We start from the raw sequence: 21,868 nt of genomic DNA, 5'->3' as shown, positions 1-21,868 counted from the left end.
CCGAGTACTTTGGCCGCCGTTCTGCTACGTAGGAGGAGGTGAGCCCGGGCCCTGGGCCAGCGGGCACTGCCACGTGGGGTGGTGACTCCCAGCATGCCCCAGCTGGGCAGGTGACCGTGCCGTACCGACCCCTCCCCAGAAAGCCAGAACTGGGTGTGTTCACATGTGTTTGCATAAAACCCGCGGCTGAGAGAAGTACAAACATAAAGAATTTATTGTGGGTGATCGGCATCAGTCTTCCTTGAGGCTCCCAAAGACGGTGGACGGCACGCTCTGCTGCTCCAGCGACACCTCTGGGGAAAGGAAGGGGGGAGGTGAGGAGCCGTCCCAACCAGGGCCAGGGCTGGCGTGCTGGGGGCCCCCCCACTCACCATTGGGCTGCAGGTCCTCCTCTTCCTCTTCCTCCTCCCCTATCTCAATCTCCTCAGGGTTGGCCTGCTGGGCCAGTTCGGCCAGCTCCGAGCGGGAGGCGTCACTCCTGGGGAAAGGAAGCTGGCCCTCAGTCCCGGCCCCGCCCAAGGCCCGCAGTCCCAGGCCCGACCCTGCCCGCCTCCCAGACTCTGGGGCCCACCTGACAAAGAGGATCTTGCCCTGGGAGCGCGAGGGCTGGTCCCGCTCCGCCTCGGCCGCCAGCTGCTCGGCCCGGTGCTCCAGCAGCTTCATGTCGTCCATCCCGCTCTGTCCAGGGGCGAGGTCGGACACTGGGGGGAGAGAGGAGGGTCAGGCCCCGGCACTGGCGGCGAGGGGCCGCCGAGGGACGCGGGCTGGCCTGAGGGGCTGCGGCTCACCGGTGCCTGTGGCGTTGCTGTACACCTTCAGCATCTGGGAGGCCATGAAGTTGACCTGTGTGTTGTACGTGGCCTGGACGCTGCGCCGGATCCGGAGCATCTCACGGATGGTGTCCTCGTTCCCGTGCCGGATCTCGAAGTCCTTCCACGTCTGCCAGAACGTTCCTGTCGTCTGCGGGTGGGCAGCACAGGGGAGGCGGTCAGGGGGCCCCGCCAGCCCAGGATGCTCGCCCCTGCCCCTGCCCCCGCCCCTCCTGAGCCTCAGGCCCCCTACCCGAGGATCGCAGATCTGTGAGCAGAAGCTGTAGATGGCCCGGGCCCGGTCGATCTCCCCCAGTTTACACTCCATATCAGCAAAGCGAAGACACATTTCTCGTGCGTGCTCGTCCGACAACACCTGAAACCCCGAGGAGAGAGTGGGGCGTGAGGGGGCTGGGCCACTGTGCCCCCCCAGGCAGATACCCCGAAGGCAGCCTCCTCAGTCACTCTAGCGCCCCCAGGATGACCGGAAGAGCCCCATCTCTTCCTGCCGAGGATGCCGGCTACGACGTCTTCATCCTCAGCCCACCTCCCAGCGGGGGCCGCCAGTGAGCACAGAGGCCCAGTCTCCAGCCCTGGGTTCTACTGCTTTTTACTCCTCCTTCCATCTCCAGCTCCTGGGGGTGTGCAGGTCCCCCTAACTTGTGGCTAGACTGAGAGGGGTCTGACCCCAGGAAGCGGGCCAATGCTTGGCAGCGGGGCTGGGCACAGAGAGAAGAGGGGGGGCTCCAAGCACTGGGCGGAGTGGGCCGGGGAAAAGGCAGGGTTGGTGAATCACCAGATGAGATCTTAGAGAGCATGTGTTTCAAGGCTCAAGGTGGGAAAACTGGGAAAGCAGAGAAGGCTGGAGGCGTCCGAGGAAAGAAACCCAAGACGGTGGAAGGGCAAGGCCCTGACGTGGCTTTCTCCTGGCTCTATGCCCTATCCCACTGCCGACCCTGACTCCCAGCCCCACCCGTCCTGGCACCTCGATGGCTTTCTGGTAGATGCTGCGGGTGTGGGTGACCCCATAGATCTCGGCGGCGCGTTTGATGTAGATGTTGAACATTTCGTGCTGCTGGGAGGGCTCCACGGCGCGGGTGGCCCGCTCGTACACTGCCATGGCATGGCGGGCCAGCCCCCACTCTTCCTCCAGCCGGGCATACAACAGGTAGAGAGCTGAGATGTGGGAGAAGAACGTCAGGGCCTGGAGCTGCTCAGAAAGCACGCGCTGAGCCTACCCTGAATCCCTTTCTTCCCAGACACACAGGGCCCGCCCATCTCCACTGGGGCCTCCCCTCCCTCATGGCCCCTCACTTTTGGCGTATTTGGGGGGGCAGCCATCCAGCGCTTGTTCGAACAGGTCCCGGGCCCGCTCCAGCTTGCGGCCTCCATAACGAGCAATAAACTTGGTCAGGTATGTGCTCCAGATGTCCGACACATTGGGCCACTTAAAAAGTGAGATACCCCGCTCGTAGGCCTGGAAAGGAAGGGGAGACATGAAGCTTGCCCCGAGAACGCGCCTGCATCCACGTGACAGAAGTCTGGGGCTGAGATCCCGGAGCCGGAGCCAAGCCCAGTTTTCTAGTTATTTGCTCATCCCACCCTGAAGGAAGAGGCCAGAAGTTGTCCGGGGTCTCCAAGGCACTAAAGGTCGGCGAGGGCCTCCATTCAAACCCAGGCTCTTTTGATACCAAATTCTGTGCTAATCTGCCTCTGCTTTCTCATCTGTAAAACGGGCAGCACAATATTTCTCCTGTCTCATGCAATCTCCGAAACCTTAGCATCCATCTCATTTAAGCCCCCCCCAAGGCAGGACGTCCCCTTCTGCTACACCCCTGCCTTTCCTGGAAGACCTCTGGGGAGGCCTTTACCACACAGCCCTAATTGCCAGGAAATCTGTGCTTCTCTCAGGCCTCCCATCGCTCCTCCTTCTGCCTCTGGGACCAAAGGGAAGCGTACAATCTGACTCCCCCATGACAGCCATCACATGTGGATCGCTACCATGTCCCTGGAGGGATTCTCCAGGATGGTGACACTTCCCTCCCCCAGAGCCTGGCACTGCGCTGGCCCCCGGGAAGGCCCTGAGCAAACCGCTTCCTCAAGTGAAGCTAGTGCGGCTTGAGCAGGAACTGCTTGGCCCTGCATCTTCCCTGCGAGGGAAGCCCTTTGTAAACTGGCCCAGAAATGGCAGCTCTCCTCACTCACCTTGAAGCTCTCTTCAAAGTAACTGTGCTCCTCCAGGAACATGGCATAATTGATGACGATCTGGGGGGTGGCAATGCGCAGATCCAGGATCCGCTCGTACACGGCCTTGGTGGACTGTGGACAGGGATGGGACACAAATGGGGCACATGGCGGGGGGGACACCATCTCCCCTGACTCAGACCCCTCCTCTGCTCTTCCCACGTGGGGACACGGTGCTCTGGGTGTGTGCCCCCAGCAGGGACAGTCTGGGATTGACTTGACCTCCCTTGGGACCAGTGCACGTGGCTGCTTAATCCATGACCTAATGGTCATTAAGAGCCCACTGGGTGACAGCCATGCTTGAACTGGGAGAGATTGGGGGATGGTGTCACCTGTGCCTTTGCAGTCTAGGTGGGGTGGGGCCAGGAGCGAGGGTGCTAACAGAGATCATGGCCCAGCTTTTGGGGGCCGGGGCCCTGTGCCGCACCCTGGGTGCCCAGATCACCTCTCCCTTCTGGGGAACAAGTGCTCCAGAAGGGTGAACGAGGCGACTAAAGGTCGTTACTGACCAGGACTCAGGAAAGGCTTTGGGAAGCCACCTGGGGGAGGAAGGGCGCGCCTTTGGAGCTGTGCCAAGGTGTTTTTGAAGGTTCCCTGGGGAGCACTCACCTGGAAGGTGCCCAGACTCTCCTCCAGGTCAGCCAGCATAGACCACACCTTCAAGGACTTGTAGACCCGATTCTGCACAGGCTCAGAACCGTCAAAGTACTCGGCCCGGCGGGCAGGCAGGGCAGTCGCCTTCTGCAGGGGAAAAGAAAACACACCTGGGGTCACCACAACCCCCCAAAGGTGAGCTCCTGCCTGCCCTACCCTCGGGCCCTTCCCCATGACAGCCACTCACCCGCAGCAGCCGCAGGGCCTGGTCATAGTTGTCGTGCCTGAGCTCCATCTCGCCGTACTCACACCAGACACTGGCCAAATCCTCCACCTGTTTGAAGTTCACCTTGGTGGCTTTCTCCAGGATGGTGCGGGCCTGGGCAGGCAAGAAGAGTCACCTGGGGCTTCAGATGGAACCAGATCCACCAACAACCTCCCACAGTCTCCCGGCTTCCCCCACGTTCCCCTCCCCTCCAGCTCACATCATCCAGCTGCCCGTTATCCTCATAGAACTTGGCAAAGGCGACCCACAGTGTGTGGGGTTTGCCTGTGGCCTTGAAGGGATCCACGGTCTGTACGGCCTCAGTGTATGTGTTGATGACCTGGAGGAGGCAGAAGGGAGGCCTTGGCTGCTCGCATGGGCTTGTGTGGAATGAGGCGGCTGGGGATGCTGGGGCAGGATGGGCAGGAGGTGGGATGGGGAGGAGAGAGGCTCCGAGTTCAGAAGGATGCTTCAGGGGACGGGGGCGGGGAAAAGGTAGGGATCTCTGTGTGGGAACGGCGGTCAGGATGGGCAGAGGGAGCGGAGGAAGGGAAGGGGCTCTGGGTCTGGAAGGGTCCTCACCTCTCTGGGTCGGCCCTGATGCAGGGCCACTCGCTTGTGCCACTCATGCACATGGTGTGGGTTCTGGCGTAGCAGGACACTGTTGAGGAGGAGGGGCCGGCGGCTGATAAGCTGCTCAAAGCGCGCCAAACGTAGCTCCAGGTCCACGTCATCTGAGGCAAAAACAGCAGCACCAATGGGCCAGGGGATAAAAGAGAACCCTCCAAGTGGCCTCCAAATACTCTAGAGGTATTTGCCCTTCAGCTGGCATGACAGCCCCTCTGAGGTGCTCACCCTCCAGCCAGCAGGGCCTGGTCCCTCTGAGGTGCCTACCTTCCAGCCTGCAGGGCCTGGCACCTCTGAAATGCCCACCCTCCAGCCTGCATGGCTTGGTCCCTCTGAGGTGCCCACCCTCCAGCCTGCAGGGTCTAGCGCCTCTGAGGTGTCCACCATCCACGCTGCAGGGTCTGGTCCCTCTGAGGTGCCCACCCTCCAGCCTGCAGGGTCTGGTCCCTCTGAGGTGCCCACCCTCCAGCCTGCAGGGTCTAGCGCCTCTGAGGTGTCCACCATCCACGCTGCAGGGTCTGGTCCCTCTGAGGTGCCCACCCTCCAGCCTGCAGGGCCTGGTCCCTCTGAGGTGCCCACCCTCCAGCCTGCAGGGCCTGGTCCCTCTGAGGTGCCCACCCTCCATGCTGCAGGGCCTGGTGTCTCTGAGGTGTCCACCCTCTAGACCACATTCCACATGGCTTGGTTCTTCTGGCTCTATCTCTATCCCACCCCCTCCCTCCCCTCACCTTCTTCCTCTCGCCCCAGCTCAGAAGTTGTCTCCATCTTGGCTGCAATCATGCTCTCCTCAAACTGGGCATAGCTGTCAAACACCTGGGTAAAGTCTCGTACGGTCATCACTGTCTGGATTGCTTCCTCATACACGTCACGGGCCTGAGAGACAGAGAGCATCAGGAACATATTCTGGCTCCCCCTTGGATGTCTTGTGTCCATCTTGGGCAGTGCCCAGTGTTAGAAACCAGAAAGTGACTGTAAAGAGCCCTGCTTCTAATACTGATATATTCTATTATCCTGAGAACATCGCCTTCTACATCTGTACAAAAGGATTAAAATTTGCTCCTATAGAACTCCTAGGACTTTTGTGAAGGAAATACCACATAAAACTTGAGAGTTAAATAAATGTTTGATAACTGGAAAAATTAATTAAAACATACTATCCTATCTAATCAGCATTTATTAAGTGCCTATAGTGTTCATGGCACAAAAAAAAAAAAAAAAAAAAAAACAAATCATGTCCTCAAAAAGCTAACATTTTACTGGAAGAGACAGATATAACATAGAAACAGACAAGAGCCTTCATGATCACTGGAGGCATAGAAGGGAAAGAACACTAACCAATGGGGCCAGGAAAGGCCTCCCCTGGAAGGTGGTCCAGGAACCCTCCTGAAAAGAAGCCAGGAGGGGGGAGACCCCAGGCACGGGGAAGAGAGCTCTGGGCAAGGCAAGAAATGGGAAATGGGATGTCAAGGGCAGACAACAGCAGCATCACAGGGGATACTGGTGTCAGGCGCTTATAGTGCCCAGAACACTGGGCTTAACATATATTGGACTACTTGCCATCTAGGAGAGGGGAAAGGGGAAACATTTGAATACAAGGTTTTGCAAGGGTCAACATTGAAGAATTGTCCATGTATGTGTTTTGAAAACAAAAAGCTTTAATAAAAATAAATAAGTAAAGAAAAAGAAAAAAGAAAAAAAAAAAGAAACAAGCAAAAAAAGGACTAGTATACATCTGGCCTCAGATACTACCTAGCTGACATGTCTACCCTGGATAAGTCCTATCATTAACTCTTTGCCTCAGTTTCTTCACCTGTAAAATGGGGATAATAAGAGCCCATTCCTGCCAGGATTGATAATGAGGATCAATTGAGATAATACTAAGTGTTTGGCACACAGTAGGTGCTTACCTAATGTCAGCTATCATTATTGTTACTGAAGGTTCTTGAGGGAAGAGGGACAAGGTCAGACTTCAGATAATTTGGACAGGGTTCATGAGTTCTAGCTCAGTCCCACCCCAGGCCCAGGCCGGTACCTTCTCAAAGTGTCCACTTCGGATGTAGTAGTCAGCCAGGGAGCACCAGAGCTTGCCGAGCTGGTCAGTGAAGCGCGTGAGACCCCCTCGGATGATGGCGCCCACATTTAAGGACTGCACTTTGTCAGGATTTTGGGAGATCAGGTCACACAGTTCATGCCACAGCTGGAGAGAAGAGGGAGAAAGGCTCAGCCCACAGCTCCGTGGGCCCTTGCGTGGAGCTTGGGAGGGGTGTGTGTGTGAGTGTGAGTGTGAGTGCATGAGGTTTATGAGTCAGCGTACGGGACTGTGATAGCCAAGAAGGCGGCAAGGTGTAAGAGCTTGTCCTTACAAGCTCTCCAGGTCTGGAGTCCCAGGAGCTCCGGGACCCGAAGCCTGGTCCTGCTACTTATTACCTAGGTGATCGCAGACAGCCTCTTCTCTTCTGGGGGCCTCATTTTCCTCATCTGCAAAGTGAGGGGTTGAAACTGATGACCTGCCAAGTCCTTGCCTGCTCTGGATCTCAGCAATGCCATGAGCGTGTGTGCCTGTGTGGCCGTGTAAGCATCTGTGTGGGGAGGGCAAGTTTGGGTCTTCGGGGCCTCCTGGGAGCTCTGAAGGGGGCCGGGGGCTGGGCAGGGGAGCCTGACCTGGTAGTTGGACTTTCCTTCCTTGGACACAAATCGTTCGTCATTGACCACGGTTGCCAGGCGCTGAGCTGCCTCGTCCAGCCGGTCAATGGATCGTAGATACTCGATATATTCCTCAGCACTCTCGGGGCTCAGCTGGGGACACCCCAAAAAAGAAAATGGTCAGTGTTTTGCTGTGTCGCCCCTACCCCCTGCCTCACGATGTCCTTGTCCTCTCCTTCTCCGGGGCTCATTTCATTGGGTTTTGGGGGTCAGAGGGCACAGGACAGGAAATCATACAGCAGCATGATCGGCCACCCACTCCCCTGCCTGGCTCACCTTGAGGAAGCGGCGGTACACACGCACTGCAGTCTCAGGCAGAGGGTGGGAACGTACAAATCGAAGATAGAGGGGCCAGATGCGCGAGTGCTGAGTGATGGGCAGAGCTCTCAGAGCACGGTCAAAAGTGCGCCGGGTCCGAGTAATACGACCTTGCTCCATCAAGAACTGGCAGTAATCCAACCACAGACGCGGCATCTGGAGCAGGGAGAAGGCAGAGGTCCCCTCACATTCCCCTCTCTCCAGGCCCAGACTCCTTCTGCCCCCTGGTCCCGAGGACTCACCTTGTGCATGAAGACCAAAGCCCGCTCATGGCAGTTGTTGACATCCTCATAGGCAGGGTCAGTCACACAGCGACGCTTCACCTGGGCCCGGCGGGCTTTCAGGTAGTGATACCAAAGCTTGTAACTGGGTGACGAGAGGGAACACCATCAGAGCCTTTCACTTTTCCTTGCCCCAGTTCCACCTTCCTATACTGAAGTACCCTGTGGGGGAAGGGGAAGGAGGGGAGGCTGGAAAGCTGGAGGGTCCCTTACCTCCCAGGAAGCTCCTTGAGGGCTCGCTCATAGAGCAGATTGAGCACAGCCTGCGATGCGCTCTGCTTGAACTCGATATACCGAAACCAACACTTGACGGAGAAAGGATTGCGAAGGATTTCCTCCTCATACTGCAAATCTTCCTCTTCCTAAGGAAGACAAAAGGCCAGAGTATCTCTACTAAGTCAGGCCTCTTTCATTCCAATACTCACCCCAGCAATAAGGGATTTCACTGAGACAAGTCCTGCGTTTGGAATCAGGTTGACCAGGTTGACAATCCCATCATCTACACTTACTGCGTGATGCTGAGCAAATCACTTCATTTCTGGGCTTCCCGCTCCAAGGACCTTTTCAGTTTAATCACTAAATTCCCATCCCCTCTCTGTGCAAGCACCCAGCTTGCAGGTTACTGGCAAAAGTAACATATTTAGGTAGTTTTAGGTTTCATAGGAAAAATTTTCTAATACCTGGAATTATCTCAAAGCAGAATGAGATACCCTGGAGGTAGTGGGTTCCCCCTTTTTTGAAGCCTTCATGAAATGGCAAGGTGATCACCTATTAAGCTTGATGTAGAAGGAATTCTTGTTTGGGTATAGGTTGTATTAGCCACTGAAGTCTCTTCTAATTCTGAGACTGTCCGTCTATGTCTTTGATGGGACAGATGTTGCTGTAGGGTTCCTGCCGGGTTTGGTGGTCTAATAAAATAATCTTCCAATTCTAAATCCTCCATTACCTTATTTCCCCATGTTATCTAGTCTCTGCATCTGGCTCAGAGTTCCTTAGAAACATCCTCTTGACTACTTATATTTTTGTTTTTCTTCCTAGGTTATTTTTACCTTCTGAATTCAACTCTTCTTGTGCAACAAGAGAACTGTATGGTTCTGTGCACATATAATGTATCTAGGATATACTATAACATATTTAACATGTATAGGACTGTTTGCCATCTGGAGGAGGGGGTGAAGGGAGGGAGGGGAAAAATCGGAACAGAAGAGAGTGTAAGGGATAATGTTGTAAAAAATTACCCAGGCATATGTACTGTCAATAAAAAGTTATATTAAAAAAAAGAAAAAAAAGAACAATTTTTCCCTGTTTAAAAAAAAAAAGAAAGAAAAGAAACATCCTCTTTTCTCTCTATCCTCACTCATCATAGCAATAGTCTTCTCTTTGGCTCCCATCTCTCCAACCCTCATCATTCTGCCAGACTGTCAAGGGCTTGCATTCTACAGCCAGTTCTGATCCAACTCAATTCACTCCATATTTAGTAAATACCTTTACAGCAAAGTATTTCACAAGGCACTGATATAGAGCTTAAGTAATTACAGAATCTTAGACCTGAATGGACCTCAAAGGGCATTCAGTCTACATATTTATTATAATAATAATATTTACAAAGAGTTTACTATGTTATGTGCTTTAATAACATTAGCTAACATTCACATAGCACATACTATGTGTCAGATACTGTACTAAGTACTTTAATAATTAAAATAGTTAAGATTCACATAATTTACTTATAGTGTGCCAGACACTATACTAAGTGCTTAACGATTACAGCTAACATTCACATATGCCGGGCACTGTACTAAGTACTTTGCAATTATTATCTCATTTCATTCTGATAACAATTGGGAAGTTGGTGCTATTATCACCCCCATTTTTACAGATGAGGAAACTGAGGCAAATAGTAATTAAGTGCCTTGCCCGGAGGTATTGTCTGAGAGTGATCATCCTGACTCCACTCTCAGCTCTATCCCCCAAAGTGGAAATGCTGCCTCAGCTTGAAGATGTCCAATGATGAGGAATCTAGAATCTTGTGGGACAGCACTAACTTTATGCTTTTCCTAACAACAAATCTAGATCCACTTCTATTAAATTTCCATTCCTCGCTTCTACCTCCTGGATCCAAGCAGAGGAACAATAGAATCTTTTTTCTTAAAATTTTTCCCCATGCCCAAAGAGACGTTGCCATGATAAGACTTTGTCCCAGCCCTTCTGTAGTTTAGTTTAAGAAAAAGGCATCATTGCAGAAAACCGCGTAGTCTGACTAAGTGCAGCAGAGGGGGCACGAGGCTGGGTGAAGTCTGAAAAGGTTTAACTGACTCAGCGGGAGATCTAGGAACGTTTCCCGGAGGAGAGGACGGACGGGCTGGGCTTTAAGAGGTAAGCCAGAAATTCAACAGGTGAAGAAGGGGGCACCGGAGACAGGAAGAACAGGATCCAGTTGGCAGCCCTGTGTCTCAAGAGGGGAATAACACATTTGGAAAGAGGCTACATTGTGGCAAGCCTGGAATACCACGCAAAAGAGTCTGCGGTTTACTGGGGATTTCTGAGCAGATCTCAGCACCTGGGGAGCTCTTTAAGGTCCTGATCTTTTTCTCGGCTTCGCTCAAGAAGTTACAGTGGTTTCCTAGGGTTCACCCTGAGCCCCGCTCCGCTTTGTCTCAAGAAATGCACCAGAGAAAAGCGCCCAGATGATAGAAGCCTCCACCTCGCCCATTCCCAGGTTAGCGGAGGCTTTTTCACGCGCTCGCACTCTCGCCTAGGCTCCCGGAGCCGCGCCTGCGCACTCCTTGCCTCCGTCGGGCTGGCTCCCCATCCTAGGTTTCCGAGCCCGCCCGCCGCCTCGTGGAGCACACAGCGTCTGTGCGCTCCTCCCGCTCGTACTCACGAAGAAGAGGTCGGGTCTCTCAGGTCTAGTCTTCAGCTTTGCCTCAGCTGGGACTGCATCCCCGATCTCGGGCATCCCCGCTTCTTCCCGGGCTGTAGTCACTAGCCTTAACACTGTGATCCCGCCTCCATCCGTCCTAGCGCTGTTCCTCATTGGCCAGCTGCAACCCACTTCCGTGCCCTTCCTCAAAACAACTTCCGCCTGCTCTGGACTAGGAGAAGAGGCGGGACACCACCTCCTCTTGCTTCCGCTTTGGACCTCTAGGGCCAATAGGCTCCAGCATCCAGCCTTGGGTTCTAACCAATGATCACACATCTTGCTGCGGAGTTTGGCTTTGGGCGGATGTGGTTTCAGAGACTGGCGGAAGCAGCCGTCGGACCCGACAGGATGGGGGTGAAGCTGGAGGTTTTTCGGGTCAGTGCTTGGGGCCTGGGGCGGGTGCAATTGTTTTTCCCGGGGCCTGTGTCGGGAGTGGGAAGGAGCTTTGGAAATGGAATCTAGAGGCTGAATAAGAATCCCCTTCACCAGCTACCCGCAGACTTTTAGTCTCGAGAGCTATTGACCGCCCCCTCCCTTACCCCTCTCTGCGTCGTGGTCAGGCAGCGTTTTTTGCTATAGAGCCTTATTGTGGGGTGCTATAGAAGATTGTTCTGGATCCGTGACTTCGTAGGGATAGAGAGCCCCCAGGAGGACTCCTCTCGGTGCTGGTCAGAACCTTCTCTTTAACTTGTACTCACAGAGGATCGCTTAAAACAAGTACAGATTTAATGCTTTGCCCAGGGTTACTCAGCTAACCTATATTAAAGGCTGAACTGGAATCCAACTCCAAACATAACTTTCTGTCCTTGTTCCACACTTTCTGTCACCTTCCTAATTCTCTTGACTTTTTCCCCAGAATCCCATTAGTTGTTTTTTTCCCCCCTACCACTCAATGACTACCTTATATTGAGTTTACTAAAAACTTTCAGATTTTTTCCTCCTCAAACTTCAATTGAGCCTTGACTCCCTTCATCCTATGCTTTTGAAGTTGATTTTTTAAACCCAAATCTAAGATTTTGCATTTGTCCATATTGAATTTCATCTTTTCAGGTTTAGCTCGGTGTTCTTACAGTATATTAATTCTTCTTATCTAATTCTTAGTTCTATGTCATCTACAAACTTTTTTTTTAATAATTATAACTTTTTATTGACAGTACATATGCATGGGTAATTTTTTACAACATTATCCCTTGCACTCGCTTCTGTTCCGATTTTTCCCCTCCCTCCCTCCACCCCCTCCCCTAGATGGCAAGCAGTCCTTTACATGTTAAATAGGTCACAGTATATCCTAGATACAATATATGTGTGCAGAACCGAACAGTTCTCTTGTTGCACAGGAAGACTTGGATTCAGAAAATAAAAATAGCCTGGGAAGAAAAAAAACAAACATGAAAACAGTTTACATTCATTTCCCAGTGTTCTTTCTTTGGGTTTAGCTACTTCTGTCTATCATTCATCAATTGAAACTGAGTTAGATCTTCTCTTTGTCAAAGAAATCCACTTCCATCAGAATACATCCTCCTACAGTATCATTGTTGAGGTATATAATGATCTCCTGGTTCTGCTCATTTCCCTCAGCATCAGTTCATGTAAGTCTCTCCAAGCCTCTCTGTATTCATCCTGCTGGTCATTCCTTATAGAACAATAATATTCCATAACATTCATATACCACAATTTACCCAGCCATTCTCCACTTGATGGGCATCCATTCAATTTCCAGTTTCTAGCCACTACAAACAGGGCTGCCACAAACATTCATGCACATACAGGTCCCTTTCCCTTCTTTAGTATCTCTTTGGGGTATAAGCCCAGGAGAAACACTGCTGGATCAAAGGGTGTGCACAGTTTGATAACTTTTTGGGCATAATTCCAGATTGCTCTCCAGAATGGTTGGGTTCTTTCACAACTCCACCAACAATGCATCAGTGTCCCCGTTTTCCCGCATCCCCTCCAACATTCATCATTATCTTTCGCTGTCATTCTAGCCAATCTGACAGGTATGTAGTGGTATCTCAAAGTTGTCTTAATTTGCATTTCTCTGATCAATAGTGATTTGGAAAACTCTTTCATATGAGTGAAGATAGTTTCAATGTCATCATCTGAAAATTGTCTATTCATATTCTTTGTCATCTACAAACTTGATAAGCATGCTGTCTATTCAGCCTTTATCCAAATATTTAACTAAAAATGCTAAGAGTGGAACATAGATCTTTGGGCCACTCGGGCCACTTCACTGAAGACCTGTTTATTGACACTGAAACCCTAATGACATTCCTCTTTGACTTTGGTCTTTCAACTAGTTTTAAAAATATGTAATTGTGATACAGGACAGTTAGGTGTTGAAATGGATATATCATTGGGCTTAAAGTCAAAAAGATTCCTTTTCTTGAGTTCAAATCTGATTTCAGACATATACTAACTTTGTGACCTGGGACAATTAACTACTACTTCTTTTTTTGGAAAGTGATATATGATCTGTATTTTCATTTGTTTTTCTTTCTTTTTTTTCTTTTTTTTTTTTTGAAACTTTGTGTTCCAAATTTTTCTCCCTCCTTTTTCTTCTCCCTCTCAAGACAAGTGATATGATATAAGTTAAATATATGCAATTAAAAAAATATATTTCCATATTTGTCATATTGTGCAAGAAAAATCAGATGAACAGCAGTGTTACTACTGGGCTTATATCCCAAAGAGATCTTAAAGAAGGGAAAGGGATCTGTATGTGCAAAAATGTTTGTGGCAGCCCTTTTTGTAGTGGCTAAAAACTGGAAATTGAATGGATGCCCATCAATTGGAGAATGTCTGAATAAATTGTGGTATATGCATGTTATGAAATATTATTGTTTGATAAGAAATGACCAGCAGGATGATTTCAGAAAGTCCTGGAGAGACTTACATGAACTGATGCTGAGTGAAATAAGCAGGACCAGGAGATCATTATATAATTCAACAACACTACTATATGATGTGATGGACGTGGCTCTCTTCAACTATGAGATGAACCAAATCAGTTCCATTAGTTTAATAGTGAAGAGAACCAGCTACACCTAGCAAAAGAACTCTAAGAAAGGAGTGTTAACCACAACATAGTATTTCCAATTCCACTGTTTTTGTCTGCTTGCATTTTTGTTTTCCTTCTCAGGTTAATTTGACTTATTTCTAAATCCAATTTTTCTTGTGCAGCAAAATAACTATGGATATGTATACATATATTGTATTTAACATATACTTTAACATATTTAACATGTATTGGTCTACCTGCCATCTGGGGGAGGGTGTGGAGGAAAGGAGGGGAAAGTTGGAATAGAAGGTTTTGCAAGGGTCAATGCTGAAAAATTACCCATGCATATGTCTTATAAATAAAAAGCTATAATAAAAAATTTAAATTAAAAAAAATCAGATCAAATGGGAAACCATGAGAAAGGAAAAAAAAAACAAGCAAACAGACAATAACAAGGTGAAAATATTATATTCCTATTCCCTTCAGTCTCCATAGTATTCTCTCTGGATGTAGATGGCCCTTTCCATCACAAGTTTACTGGAATTACTGTGTTGTTGAAAAGAACTGTGTCTATTATAGTTGATCATCACATAATTTTGTTGTTACTCTATACAGTGTATTCTTGGTTCTGGTCACTTCACTCAGCATCAGTTCATGTAAATCTTTCCAGGCTTTTCTGAAATCACCCTGCTCATCATTTCTATAGACCAGGGATCCTCAAACTTTTTAAATAGGGGGCCAGTTCACTGTCCCTCAGACTGTTGGAGGGCTGGACTATAGTAAAAACAAAACCTTTGTTTTGTGGGCCTTTAAATAAAGAAACTTCATAGCCCTGGGGGAGGGGGATAATTATCCTCAGCTGCTGCATCTGGCCCGCGGGCCGTAGTTTGAGGACCCCTGCGCATAGACCAATAACATTCCATTACATTCCAATACTGCAACTTACTCAACTATTTCCCAAATGATGGGCATCCACTCAATTTGCTGAGACAAGTCACTTAACTATTTGCCTGTGTTTCCTCCTCTGTAAAATGAGCTGGATGGGTTTGTAAGAAGTCAGAAATGACTAAATAATAATAAATTATATTGGAGTCTATGCCTTCCTATGTTTTCCATAAGAATAGAATAAGATACTTCATCAAATATTTGTTAAGATGCAAGGAAACTGTATCTTCAGTTTAAGCTATTCGTAACCCTTTCAGAAAAGGAAATAAAGTTAGTCTTGCATGGCCTGTCTTTGATGAAGCTAAACTGACTCAATGTTTCTTTTCTAGATGTTTCATGGTTTCTCAAGGAAGGATCTTTTCCTGAAAGTGATAGAGGGATTCTTTCAATCAGTATTTCCCCCTCTATTTCTAGAATATTGGGGCAATTTTCCTTAATGATTTCTTGTAGAATGTTATCTAGGCTCTTTTTTTGGTCATGGCTTTCAAATAGGCCAATAATCTTTAAATTTTCTTTTCTAGATTTATTTTTTTCAATGAAGTATTTCACATTTTCTTTCATTTTTTCATTCTTTTTTAGTTTGACTTATTCTTGATGCCTCACACTCATGAGCTTCCATTGTCCTGGTTCTAGTTTTTAATATGTTGTTTTCTTCAATTAGCTTTTGTGTATCTTTTTCCATTTGGCTAATTCTATTGTTTTAAGGAGTTATTTTCTTCAGACAATTTTTTTCTTTTTTTTTTTTTCAAGCTGTTGTCTCTCTCATGCATACTTCTCATTTCCTTTCTCATTTTTTTCTTCTACATTTATTATTGCCTTTTAAAGTCTTTCATGAGCACTTTTAAGTAGCCTTTTTGGACTTGAAACCAATTCATATCACTCTTTGAGATTTCCTCTGTGGACATTTATTGGAATCTTTACAAATTATTAAGTCATTAGAGTTGATAGAGACAATAATTATCTAATTTAGCATGGTTCAGTATCATTGATCTAATCTTACAAGGAGATGTTTTGGGCCAGAACCTGAAACAAGGTACTAAGTAGAACTAATTGATACAATGCTTGTGTTCACACCTTTAGAGAGCTCATATAAGCAAGAAATATTTAAGTACTCATTGGAGTTCACAAGTATGGGAGATTCACAAAGTACACAAACTTTGTGAATTCACACCACCCTTGAAGCTCTTAGGGCCAGAGAGCACTCTGGGAGAAAATCTATAATCCCATTCTCTCAGAAGAGTCATATATGAACCCTGTCAAGGGAGCTCAGCTGAATTAGTTTGGAGAGGAGCACTCTGGTGCAGACACAGAGCACTCTGGGAGATTGAGAGCCAGAAACCCTCTCTCGGAGGCAAGACAGATTCAACTTGGAGCTGAATTGGAGGTTGAAGAAAGCAGAGGCAGAAGCAAAGGACAAAGCTGCAAGAACTCTTAGAACCAAGCAGAGAGATAGGGCTCAACTAACTGGGCTGTTTTGGAAGGGGAAAATAAATGTTTGCATTTTTACCAGCTGGCTGCATTTTGGGTGATTATTACTCTTTAACCAAAACTAAGGCTGCCTCCAGAAAACCTCCCCGAGAAACCTGCTCTCTCCCAGAGAGAACCATCATATTATATATTTTAAAGAAGGAACAAAAACACCAGCAGGCATTCTGCCCTCATCTGAGTTTGTGTTTTGGTCTGTCCTGTCCCCATTGTAGCTTTCTATGGTCAAGATTCTTTTCTGTTTCTTGCTTATTTTCTTTCCTTTTCTTTTGGTATTTCCTTTTTTTTTTTTTTTAAACTTTTATGGTTGAACTCTGCTCCTGGGCTAAAGAGGGCGCTGTCACAAGTTTCTTCTTGTGCATTTCTGAGTCTTGTCTTTGAACACAAGGAACCCCTTGTGTTTGCAGGAGACATCCTGGTTTCCCAGAGTTTGTCTTCTGAGCTGAGACTGGAAGCTGCCTCACTGATTTGTTCCTCTACTGAGCTAGGAATGAGGAATTTAGTTGCTGATTTGCTGTGATTCAGACCCTCTCACTGGCTTACCCAGAATCTATTTTTTTTACCACAGTGATACTGATCGTTCTTGAATTGTAGAGTGGTTTCATTCCACCAAACTGTTCAGAGATTCGATTTCATGTGATTTTTGAGGGAAACTGGGAGAGCTTGAGCAGTTTCCTGACTGTACTCTGCTATCATGGCTCCACTCCTGGAAATTTCTGGATGTTTCCTAATCACCCTTTCACTGTTATATTTTATAATTTCCTCAAGAATTGAAGTGCTTGCTTAGTAAATTAAAATTTTCAGGTTTTGTTCTCTTGGTGAAAAGTGTCTTTTTGAACTTGTTGGGGGATGTTATAGGGAGGAGTCCTGTTAAGGTATGAGTTGAGCTGGATTTGTTCTGAGATTCCTGTTAAACTCAAGATTCTTAATTTTGAATAATCCAATTTGTCTGAAAGGAAGTAAATAAGATAAGATTGGAAAAGCAGAGTGACCCAAGATTGGAGAGGATCTTCCTTGTCAAGCAAAATAGTTTTGACGAGGGGAACCTGAAACTGAAGGGGGGATTCTGAAACTCTCTGAAAACTCCTTTAAGGAGAAATTCTCCTTGAACCCTGCCTCTGTGAGACCCGCCCCAGGGAACCAAGATAAAGTGGTTTATCTTGGTGGGACTAGTTGAAGTAATTTCATTTAGCTGGACATCTAGATTTCTATCCACCCCTATTGTTGGCTCAAAATCACTCTCAGTAAGTAGTCTCTTCTAGGCCTGGGGGCAGTGACAGCATTGAGGGAATCTCATTCTATTGAAATTTCTGTCTCAGATTTCCTCATAAAAACAGCAACTTGGAGTTCAGTCCTTGCAGAGGACCTAACATGCCAAGGAACCTCACCCTGGCATAGCAGCAGCCTCTGCCTGCTGAAAAGATGTTCTCATTCAGTGTTACCCTTTCTTTATCTTTCTTACCTATTTCCTTAACAAGACTTTATACCTCTCTGTTGGGATTTCTTTACTAGAAATTCTCTGTTTCTCTGCCAGGACCTTGCCACTAAGGAATTCAGTCTTTCTATTCATACATAGCAAAGGCTGACTTCCCAATGCCCATAATTAACTTCTTTTTACCAGTCCAGCTTTTCTGGTTCGTAAATTCCTTTACAAAGGATCTCTGCGCTGCCAAAAGGTGGTTCCCACAACTCCCTACCTTGTGCCGAATCCTAAGGGGATTCAGGGGACCCAAACCTCTTCATTTGGTTCCCTGACCCCCGAATCTGCCACCAACCTCATCATTTAACTCCCTGACCACCAGGAACCCTAATCTCATCTTTTGGTTCCCTGACCGGGAATCCCGTATTCTAAACCTCATTAGTTTGAACTTGGTAGCCTCCAAAGAGGTACTGAAGATCTTTGAATCAAGTGACATGAGCAGAAACCTGTTCATAAAGAAGGTTATTCTGAAAGTATAGTAAAGGATAGTTTAGAGGTAGGGAAAGAAGGGAATCAGAAATTCAATTCTATAAGCATTTAGTAAATATCTACTATGTACATGCTGGGCACTATGCTAGGTGCTGGATAGAAAAACAATCCAGTGCTTGTCTCTCAAGGATATAACAGTTTCCTGGGGAGGTAGGATAGGTAAGGAATTACAAAGTAATAATGGGAAGCACTAACAATTGGAGGAAATCAGAAAGTTCTGGAGGTAGTAGTGCTTGATCCAAGCTCTAAAGGAAAATTGGGGTGCTGATGTGCAGAGGAGACAAGGCAGAGCATGCCAGGCATGAGAGGTGTGAATGGAGGATACAGAATTTCATTCACATCAACTAGGTCACTATGACTGGAGAGTAAAGTAAGAGGGAATAATGTAAAATATTATAATATAGAAATTTGAAAGAAGAGAGTAGAGCCAAATTGGAGAGAGCTTTAAGTGCTCTACAGAAGTTAAGATTTTATCTCAGAGGCAATGGGAAGCCACTGATACTTCTTCAGTTTGGGGATTTCAGTGGCTATTGATTCTGAAACAATGTGGTATAATGGTTAGAGAACTAGAATCAGACATAGGCAGATTTGGATTCAAATCTAGCCTCACTAGCTGTGTAGGCAAATCATTCACTCTCTCTGGGTTCATTTCCTATGTTTTAGGAATATGAATCTGGTAACTGTGTAGAGGATGGATTGTAGAGGAGGAGGCCTTGGGAAGGTGAGAGCTAGTTGCAGATTTGGGGGTCATATGCATAGGGTAAGTAGTTGAAGTCTTGGAGGTGAATGAGATTGCCTGAGGAGAAAAGAAGAAAGCCCAGGACAGATTCCCAGAAGTAGCTATGTTAAGAGTTTGTGAAAAGTGAAGAGAAAGAATAGTCAGTGAAGAGGCAAGAGAACCTAGGTGGTATAGAATTGACCCATCCGTGCTGGGCTTCAATTTCCCCATCTGTAAAACAAAGGAGGTTGAGCCAAATGGTCTCTGAAGCCTTCCAGTTCTAGAGATAGGATCTCCTATGATCCCTATGCAGCCAAGACTAGGGTCCTGGGTAGGCTTGAGGGGATTGGTAAATTTGGATGGAAAAAATCTTAACATTTTTATTTTCACTATGTTCATTTCCTTCAATGATTTAAATACATTGTTTTGAGAAGGGCTTCATAGGTGTCACCAGACAACAGAAGGGATTGTGATACAGAATGGTTAAGACCCCGTGGTGTATAATATCAGAAACACCACTTTGAGAAGGAAGAAAGGGATCAAGAAAATTCCATGGGATTTGTCAGAACAGAAGTTCATTGGTAATGATGGAGAGAGCAATTCAGGAGGGTAATAGGGTTCAACACTGGATTGCACTGGGGTTCACTTCACCAAACGTGAGATACCTGTTATTTGCTTGGCTCTGAGTAAAGTACTGGGGGGTAGAAAGACAAAAACTGTCCCTGCCCTCAAATTTATTTTCTCTTAGTGGGGTGGTAGTATGAATACAGCTTATACAAGGATAATTAGAGAGGGAAAGGGCCCTGGCAGTTGCAGGAAAAGATGCAAGGAGAGATGGTAAAGACTTGGAGGAATTCAGCATGGGTATATTCCAAAGTATGTTTTTTATTCCTCAAAATACATTTGTGGCTGAAGTTATTTTTTTAAAATCAGTAAGAAAAAGAGATTTCACAATCATAGTCCAACATGGCTTTAAAAGACTAAAGAAATTTTCAATTATATATGGAAAGTAATGTAGCAAACTGATTTCTCTTTTTTCTTTTTCCAAATTGATTTCTAAAATGAAAAATGGATACTTAAAATTTTACTTTCCCAAATAGGAAAATCCATGTTTCAATCTGAAATTCTACAAAGTGAGAATTGTTTTATATGCAGTTGTTCATTAATCTTGAGAAACGATATCTAAGCTAGCTGCATGCTTCCTAGTTAGAGACAAATCCAAAACAATTATTCTCTATTGGTGATGATTATTATTTTTTTAAAATTTCATTTTTGTTTGACTAAAAGTCTTCTCTAGATGACTTTTTAAAAGAAATTTGACTTTGAAGTGGGGATGGGGGGTTGGGGAGGAAAGGGAGTAGAGGGAGGGGGAGAGACATGACCTTAATTCTTTGTTCCTTTATAGATGGTGCTGTACCTTACCTTCCCAGTGGCCATGTTCTGGGTCTCCAACCAAGCTGATTATTTTGAGGAATATGTTGTTCAGCGCAAGGTATATGAGGGGCTCAGGATGGAGGGGCCTGATGCGTTCTTGGCAACAAAGTGGGGACCCACTGGGAGGAGAACATAACCTGTTTTCCACACTATGGCCTCAGAAGTCAGGCTTGCTGTGCTTTCCCAAATGATGATTTTACCTAATGGGGCATTGACATACCCTTCGACTTGGAATCTGGACAATCAGCTTCTTTTGCTAGCTCTGCTATTGACTTACTGTGTGGCTGCCAACTCTTGCTACTTTTTACAGTGGGAGGGCTGGACTTCATGGTGCCTGAGGTTCCTTCTAGCTCTGCTATTTGGATGGGAAAAATCCTAACATTTTTATTTTCACTATTTTCAATACTACCAACTGAACTACCCTCACACCCTCCACCACATTCTTCTAAGTAGCAGTAAGGACTGGAGGTAATATGGAGAAAGGTCAGAGGTCTCGAGAGGTCTCTTTTTCCTAGAAGAGGACACTGTTCTTCCTATTCTCCTGGCCTTGCTGGGGTAGAGGTGGGGAATGTCATGACTGTTTTGGTCTTCTCCCTCTCCTTCAGTGATTTCTTCTCTTTCTGCAGCGGGAGATCTTCCCTCCGGAGCGAGAAGACCAGGTGAATCCTCAAATTTTCCCCATCATATGTGTGTGTGTGTGGAATGGTTGAGTTGGGATGGCAGGTGGAAGTATCTTTGGTGTCTCTCTCAGCTCTCACTCAGGGTAGGTGAAAGCCTAGTTTCAGGTAAGAACTCCTTGGCTCAAACTCCTGTTGTGGACTTAGGAAAAACTAGAGACTCCTCAGGAAGGAATAGGTGAGAGACAGATTCTGGGTGTAGGAGGCCGTAGCCCAGGAAGGAGCGCAGCCCAGTGGGGAAGCCTATGGAGATTGGAGGGAATTGGCTGGGGGTTCTTCTCTCACATGTACCTCACTCTTTCCTTCCCCTCCCACCATGTATTCTCCATTGGAGCGGGGCTGGCTTCTGGGGATTGTGGGGCAGGATAATAACTGCATTCTCTTCTGACATTCTTTTCTGACTCATGTTAGCGCCGGGAGCTAGAAGATTTTAAAGAGCGAATGCGGAAACAGCGTGAGGAGAGGCTACTCCGGACTGCCCAGCAGTGACCTGGGCTTTATCTGGAAATCGAAGTGCCCCATCCTTCCCCCCACAGTCTGGATGCTGCACAGTAGAAGTTGGGAGGTGGGCCTCTTACAAGGGGGCTCCTTTCATCTCTGTCTTCTGATGAGAAACTCTGGAGGTGCCTATCCCCTCCTCAGTCCCTGGCTCCACTGTACCTGTAGAAGCTTGTGGCCTTGAGAAATAGTCCACCGCCCATCATCACCCAAACACACATTAACCCTGTACCCTTCCCCACTTTGGTTCTTGTCTTTCAGGGCTTTAGCTAAGAGTCATCAGGATAACCATCCAAGGAGAATTGAGAGAAAACCTTATATTCTTCTACCCCAATTCCTTAATCTAATGACAATAACAACTCAGTTTGACCCCTCAC

The 21,868-nt window shown here is 47.3% G+C and overlaps 2 protein-coding genes across 2 annotated transcripts; one reads left to right on the top strand and one right to left on the bottom strand.

Annotated features, from left to right (window-relative positions):
* Positions 1 to 196: 196 nt before the first annotated feature.
* XAB2 (XPA binding protein 2) lies at positions 197 to 11,055 on the bottom strand. Its single transcript, XM_051972532.1, has 19 exons — positions 10,726 to 11,055; positions 8,055 to 8,203; positions 7,803 to 7,926; positions 7,519 to 7,716; positions 7,201 to 7,335; positions 6,572 to 6,736; positions 5,268 to 5,412; positions 4,495 to 4,646; positions 4,133 to 4,252; positions 3,895 to 4,026; positions 3,663 to 3,794; positions 3,015 to 3,128; positions 2,124 to 2,286; positions 1,795 to 1,985; positions 1,063 to 1,185; positions 789 to 960; positions 572 to 701; positions 372 to 478; positions 197 to 293 (listed from the first exon to the last, which is right to left on the bottom strand). Exons 1-19 carry the CDS (start codon positions 11,038 to 11,040, stop codon positions 232 to 234), a joined length of 2,829 nt encoding a protein of 942 aa, XP_051828492.1. The 5' UTR covers positions 11,041 to 11,055; the 3' UTR covers positions 197 to 231.
* Positions 11,034 to 21,867, top strand: LOC127545334 (protein PET100 homolog, mitochondrial). Its single transcript, XM_051972539.1, has 4 exons — positions 11,034 to 11,139; positions 20,288 to 20,374; positions 20,943 to 20,975; positions 21,405 to 21,867. Exons 1-4 carry the CDS (start codon positions 11,068 to 11,070, stop codon positions 21,480 to 21,482), a joined length of 270 nt encoding a protein of 89 aa, XP_051828499.1. The 5' UTR covers positions 11,034 to 11,067; the 3' UTR covers positions 21,483 to 21,867.
* Position 21,868: the final 1 nt, after the last annotated feature.

This window comes from Antechinus flavipes, chromosome 1 (assembly GCF_016432865.1).
Source record: "Antechinus flavipes isolate AdamAnt ecotype Samford, QLD, Australia chromosome 1, AdamAnt_v2, whole genome shotgun sequence".
Lineage (NCBI taxonomy): Eukaryota > Metazoa > Chordata > Mammalia > Dasyuromorphia > Dasyuridae > Antechinus > Antechinus flavipes.
The sequence above is the reverse complement of the archived record's forward strand: the minus strand, read 5'-3'. Positions and strand labels throughout refer to the sequence as shown.

Bases quoted from the DNA above. Each gene is read 5' to 3' on its own strand.
- XAB2 (XM_051972532.1), bottom strand. From the start codon at position 11,040: ATGTGTGATCATTGGTTAGAACCCAAGGCTGGATGCTGGAGCCTATTG. The intron at 7,336-7,518 runs GTGAGCCAGGCA...GGGTGTCCCCAG, and splicing joins TGTACCGCCGCTTCCTCAAG to CTGAGCCCCGAGAGTGCTGA. The intron at 1,186-1,794 runs GTGCCAGGACGG...TCGGGGTTTCAG, and splicing joins TCTACCAGAAAGCCATCGAG to GTGTTGTCGGACGAGCACGC.
- LOC127545334 (XM_051972539.1), top strand. From the start codon at position 11,068: ATGTGGTTTCAGAGACTGGCGGAAGCAGCCGTCGGACCCGACAGGATG. The intron at 11,140-20,287 runs GTCAGTGCTTGG...GTTCCTTTATAG, and splicing joins TGAAGCTGGAGGTTTTTCGG to ATGGTGCTGTACCTTACCTT. The intron at 20,375-20,942 runs GTATATGAGGGG...CTCTTTCTGCAG, and splicing joins AATATGTTGTTCAGCGCAAG to CGGGAGATCTTCCCTCCGGA.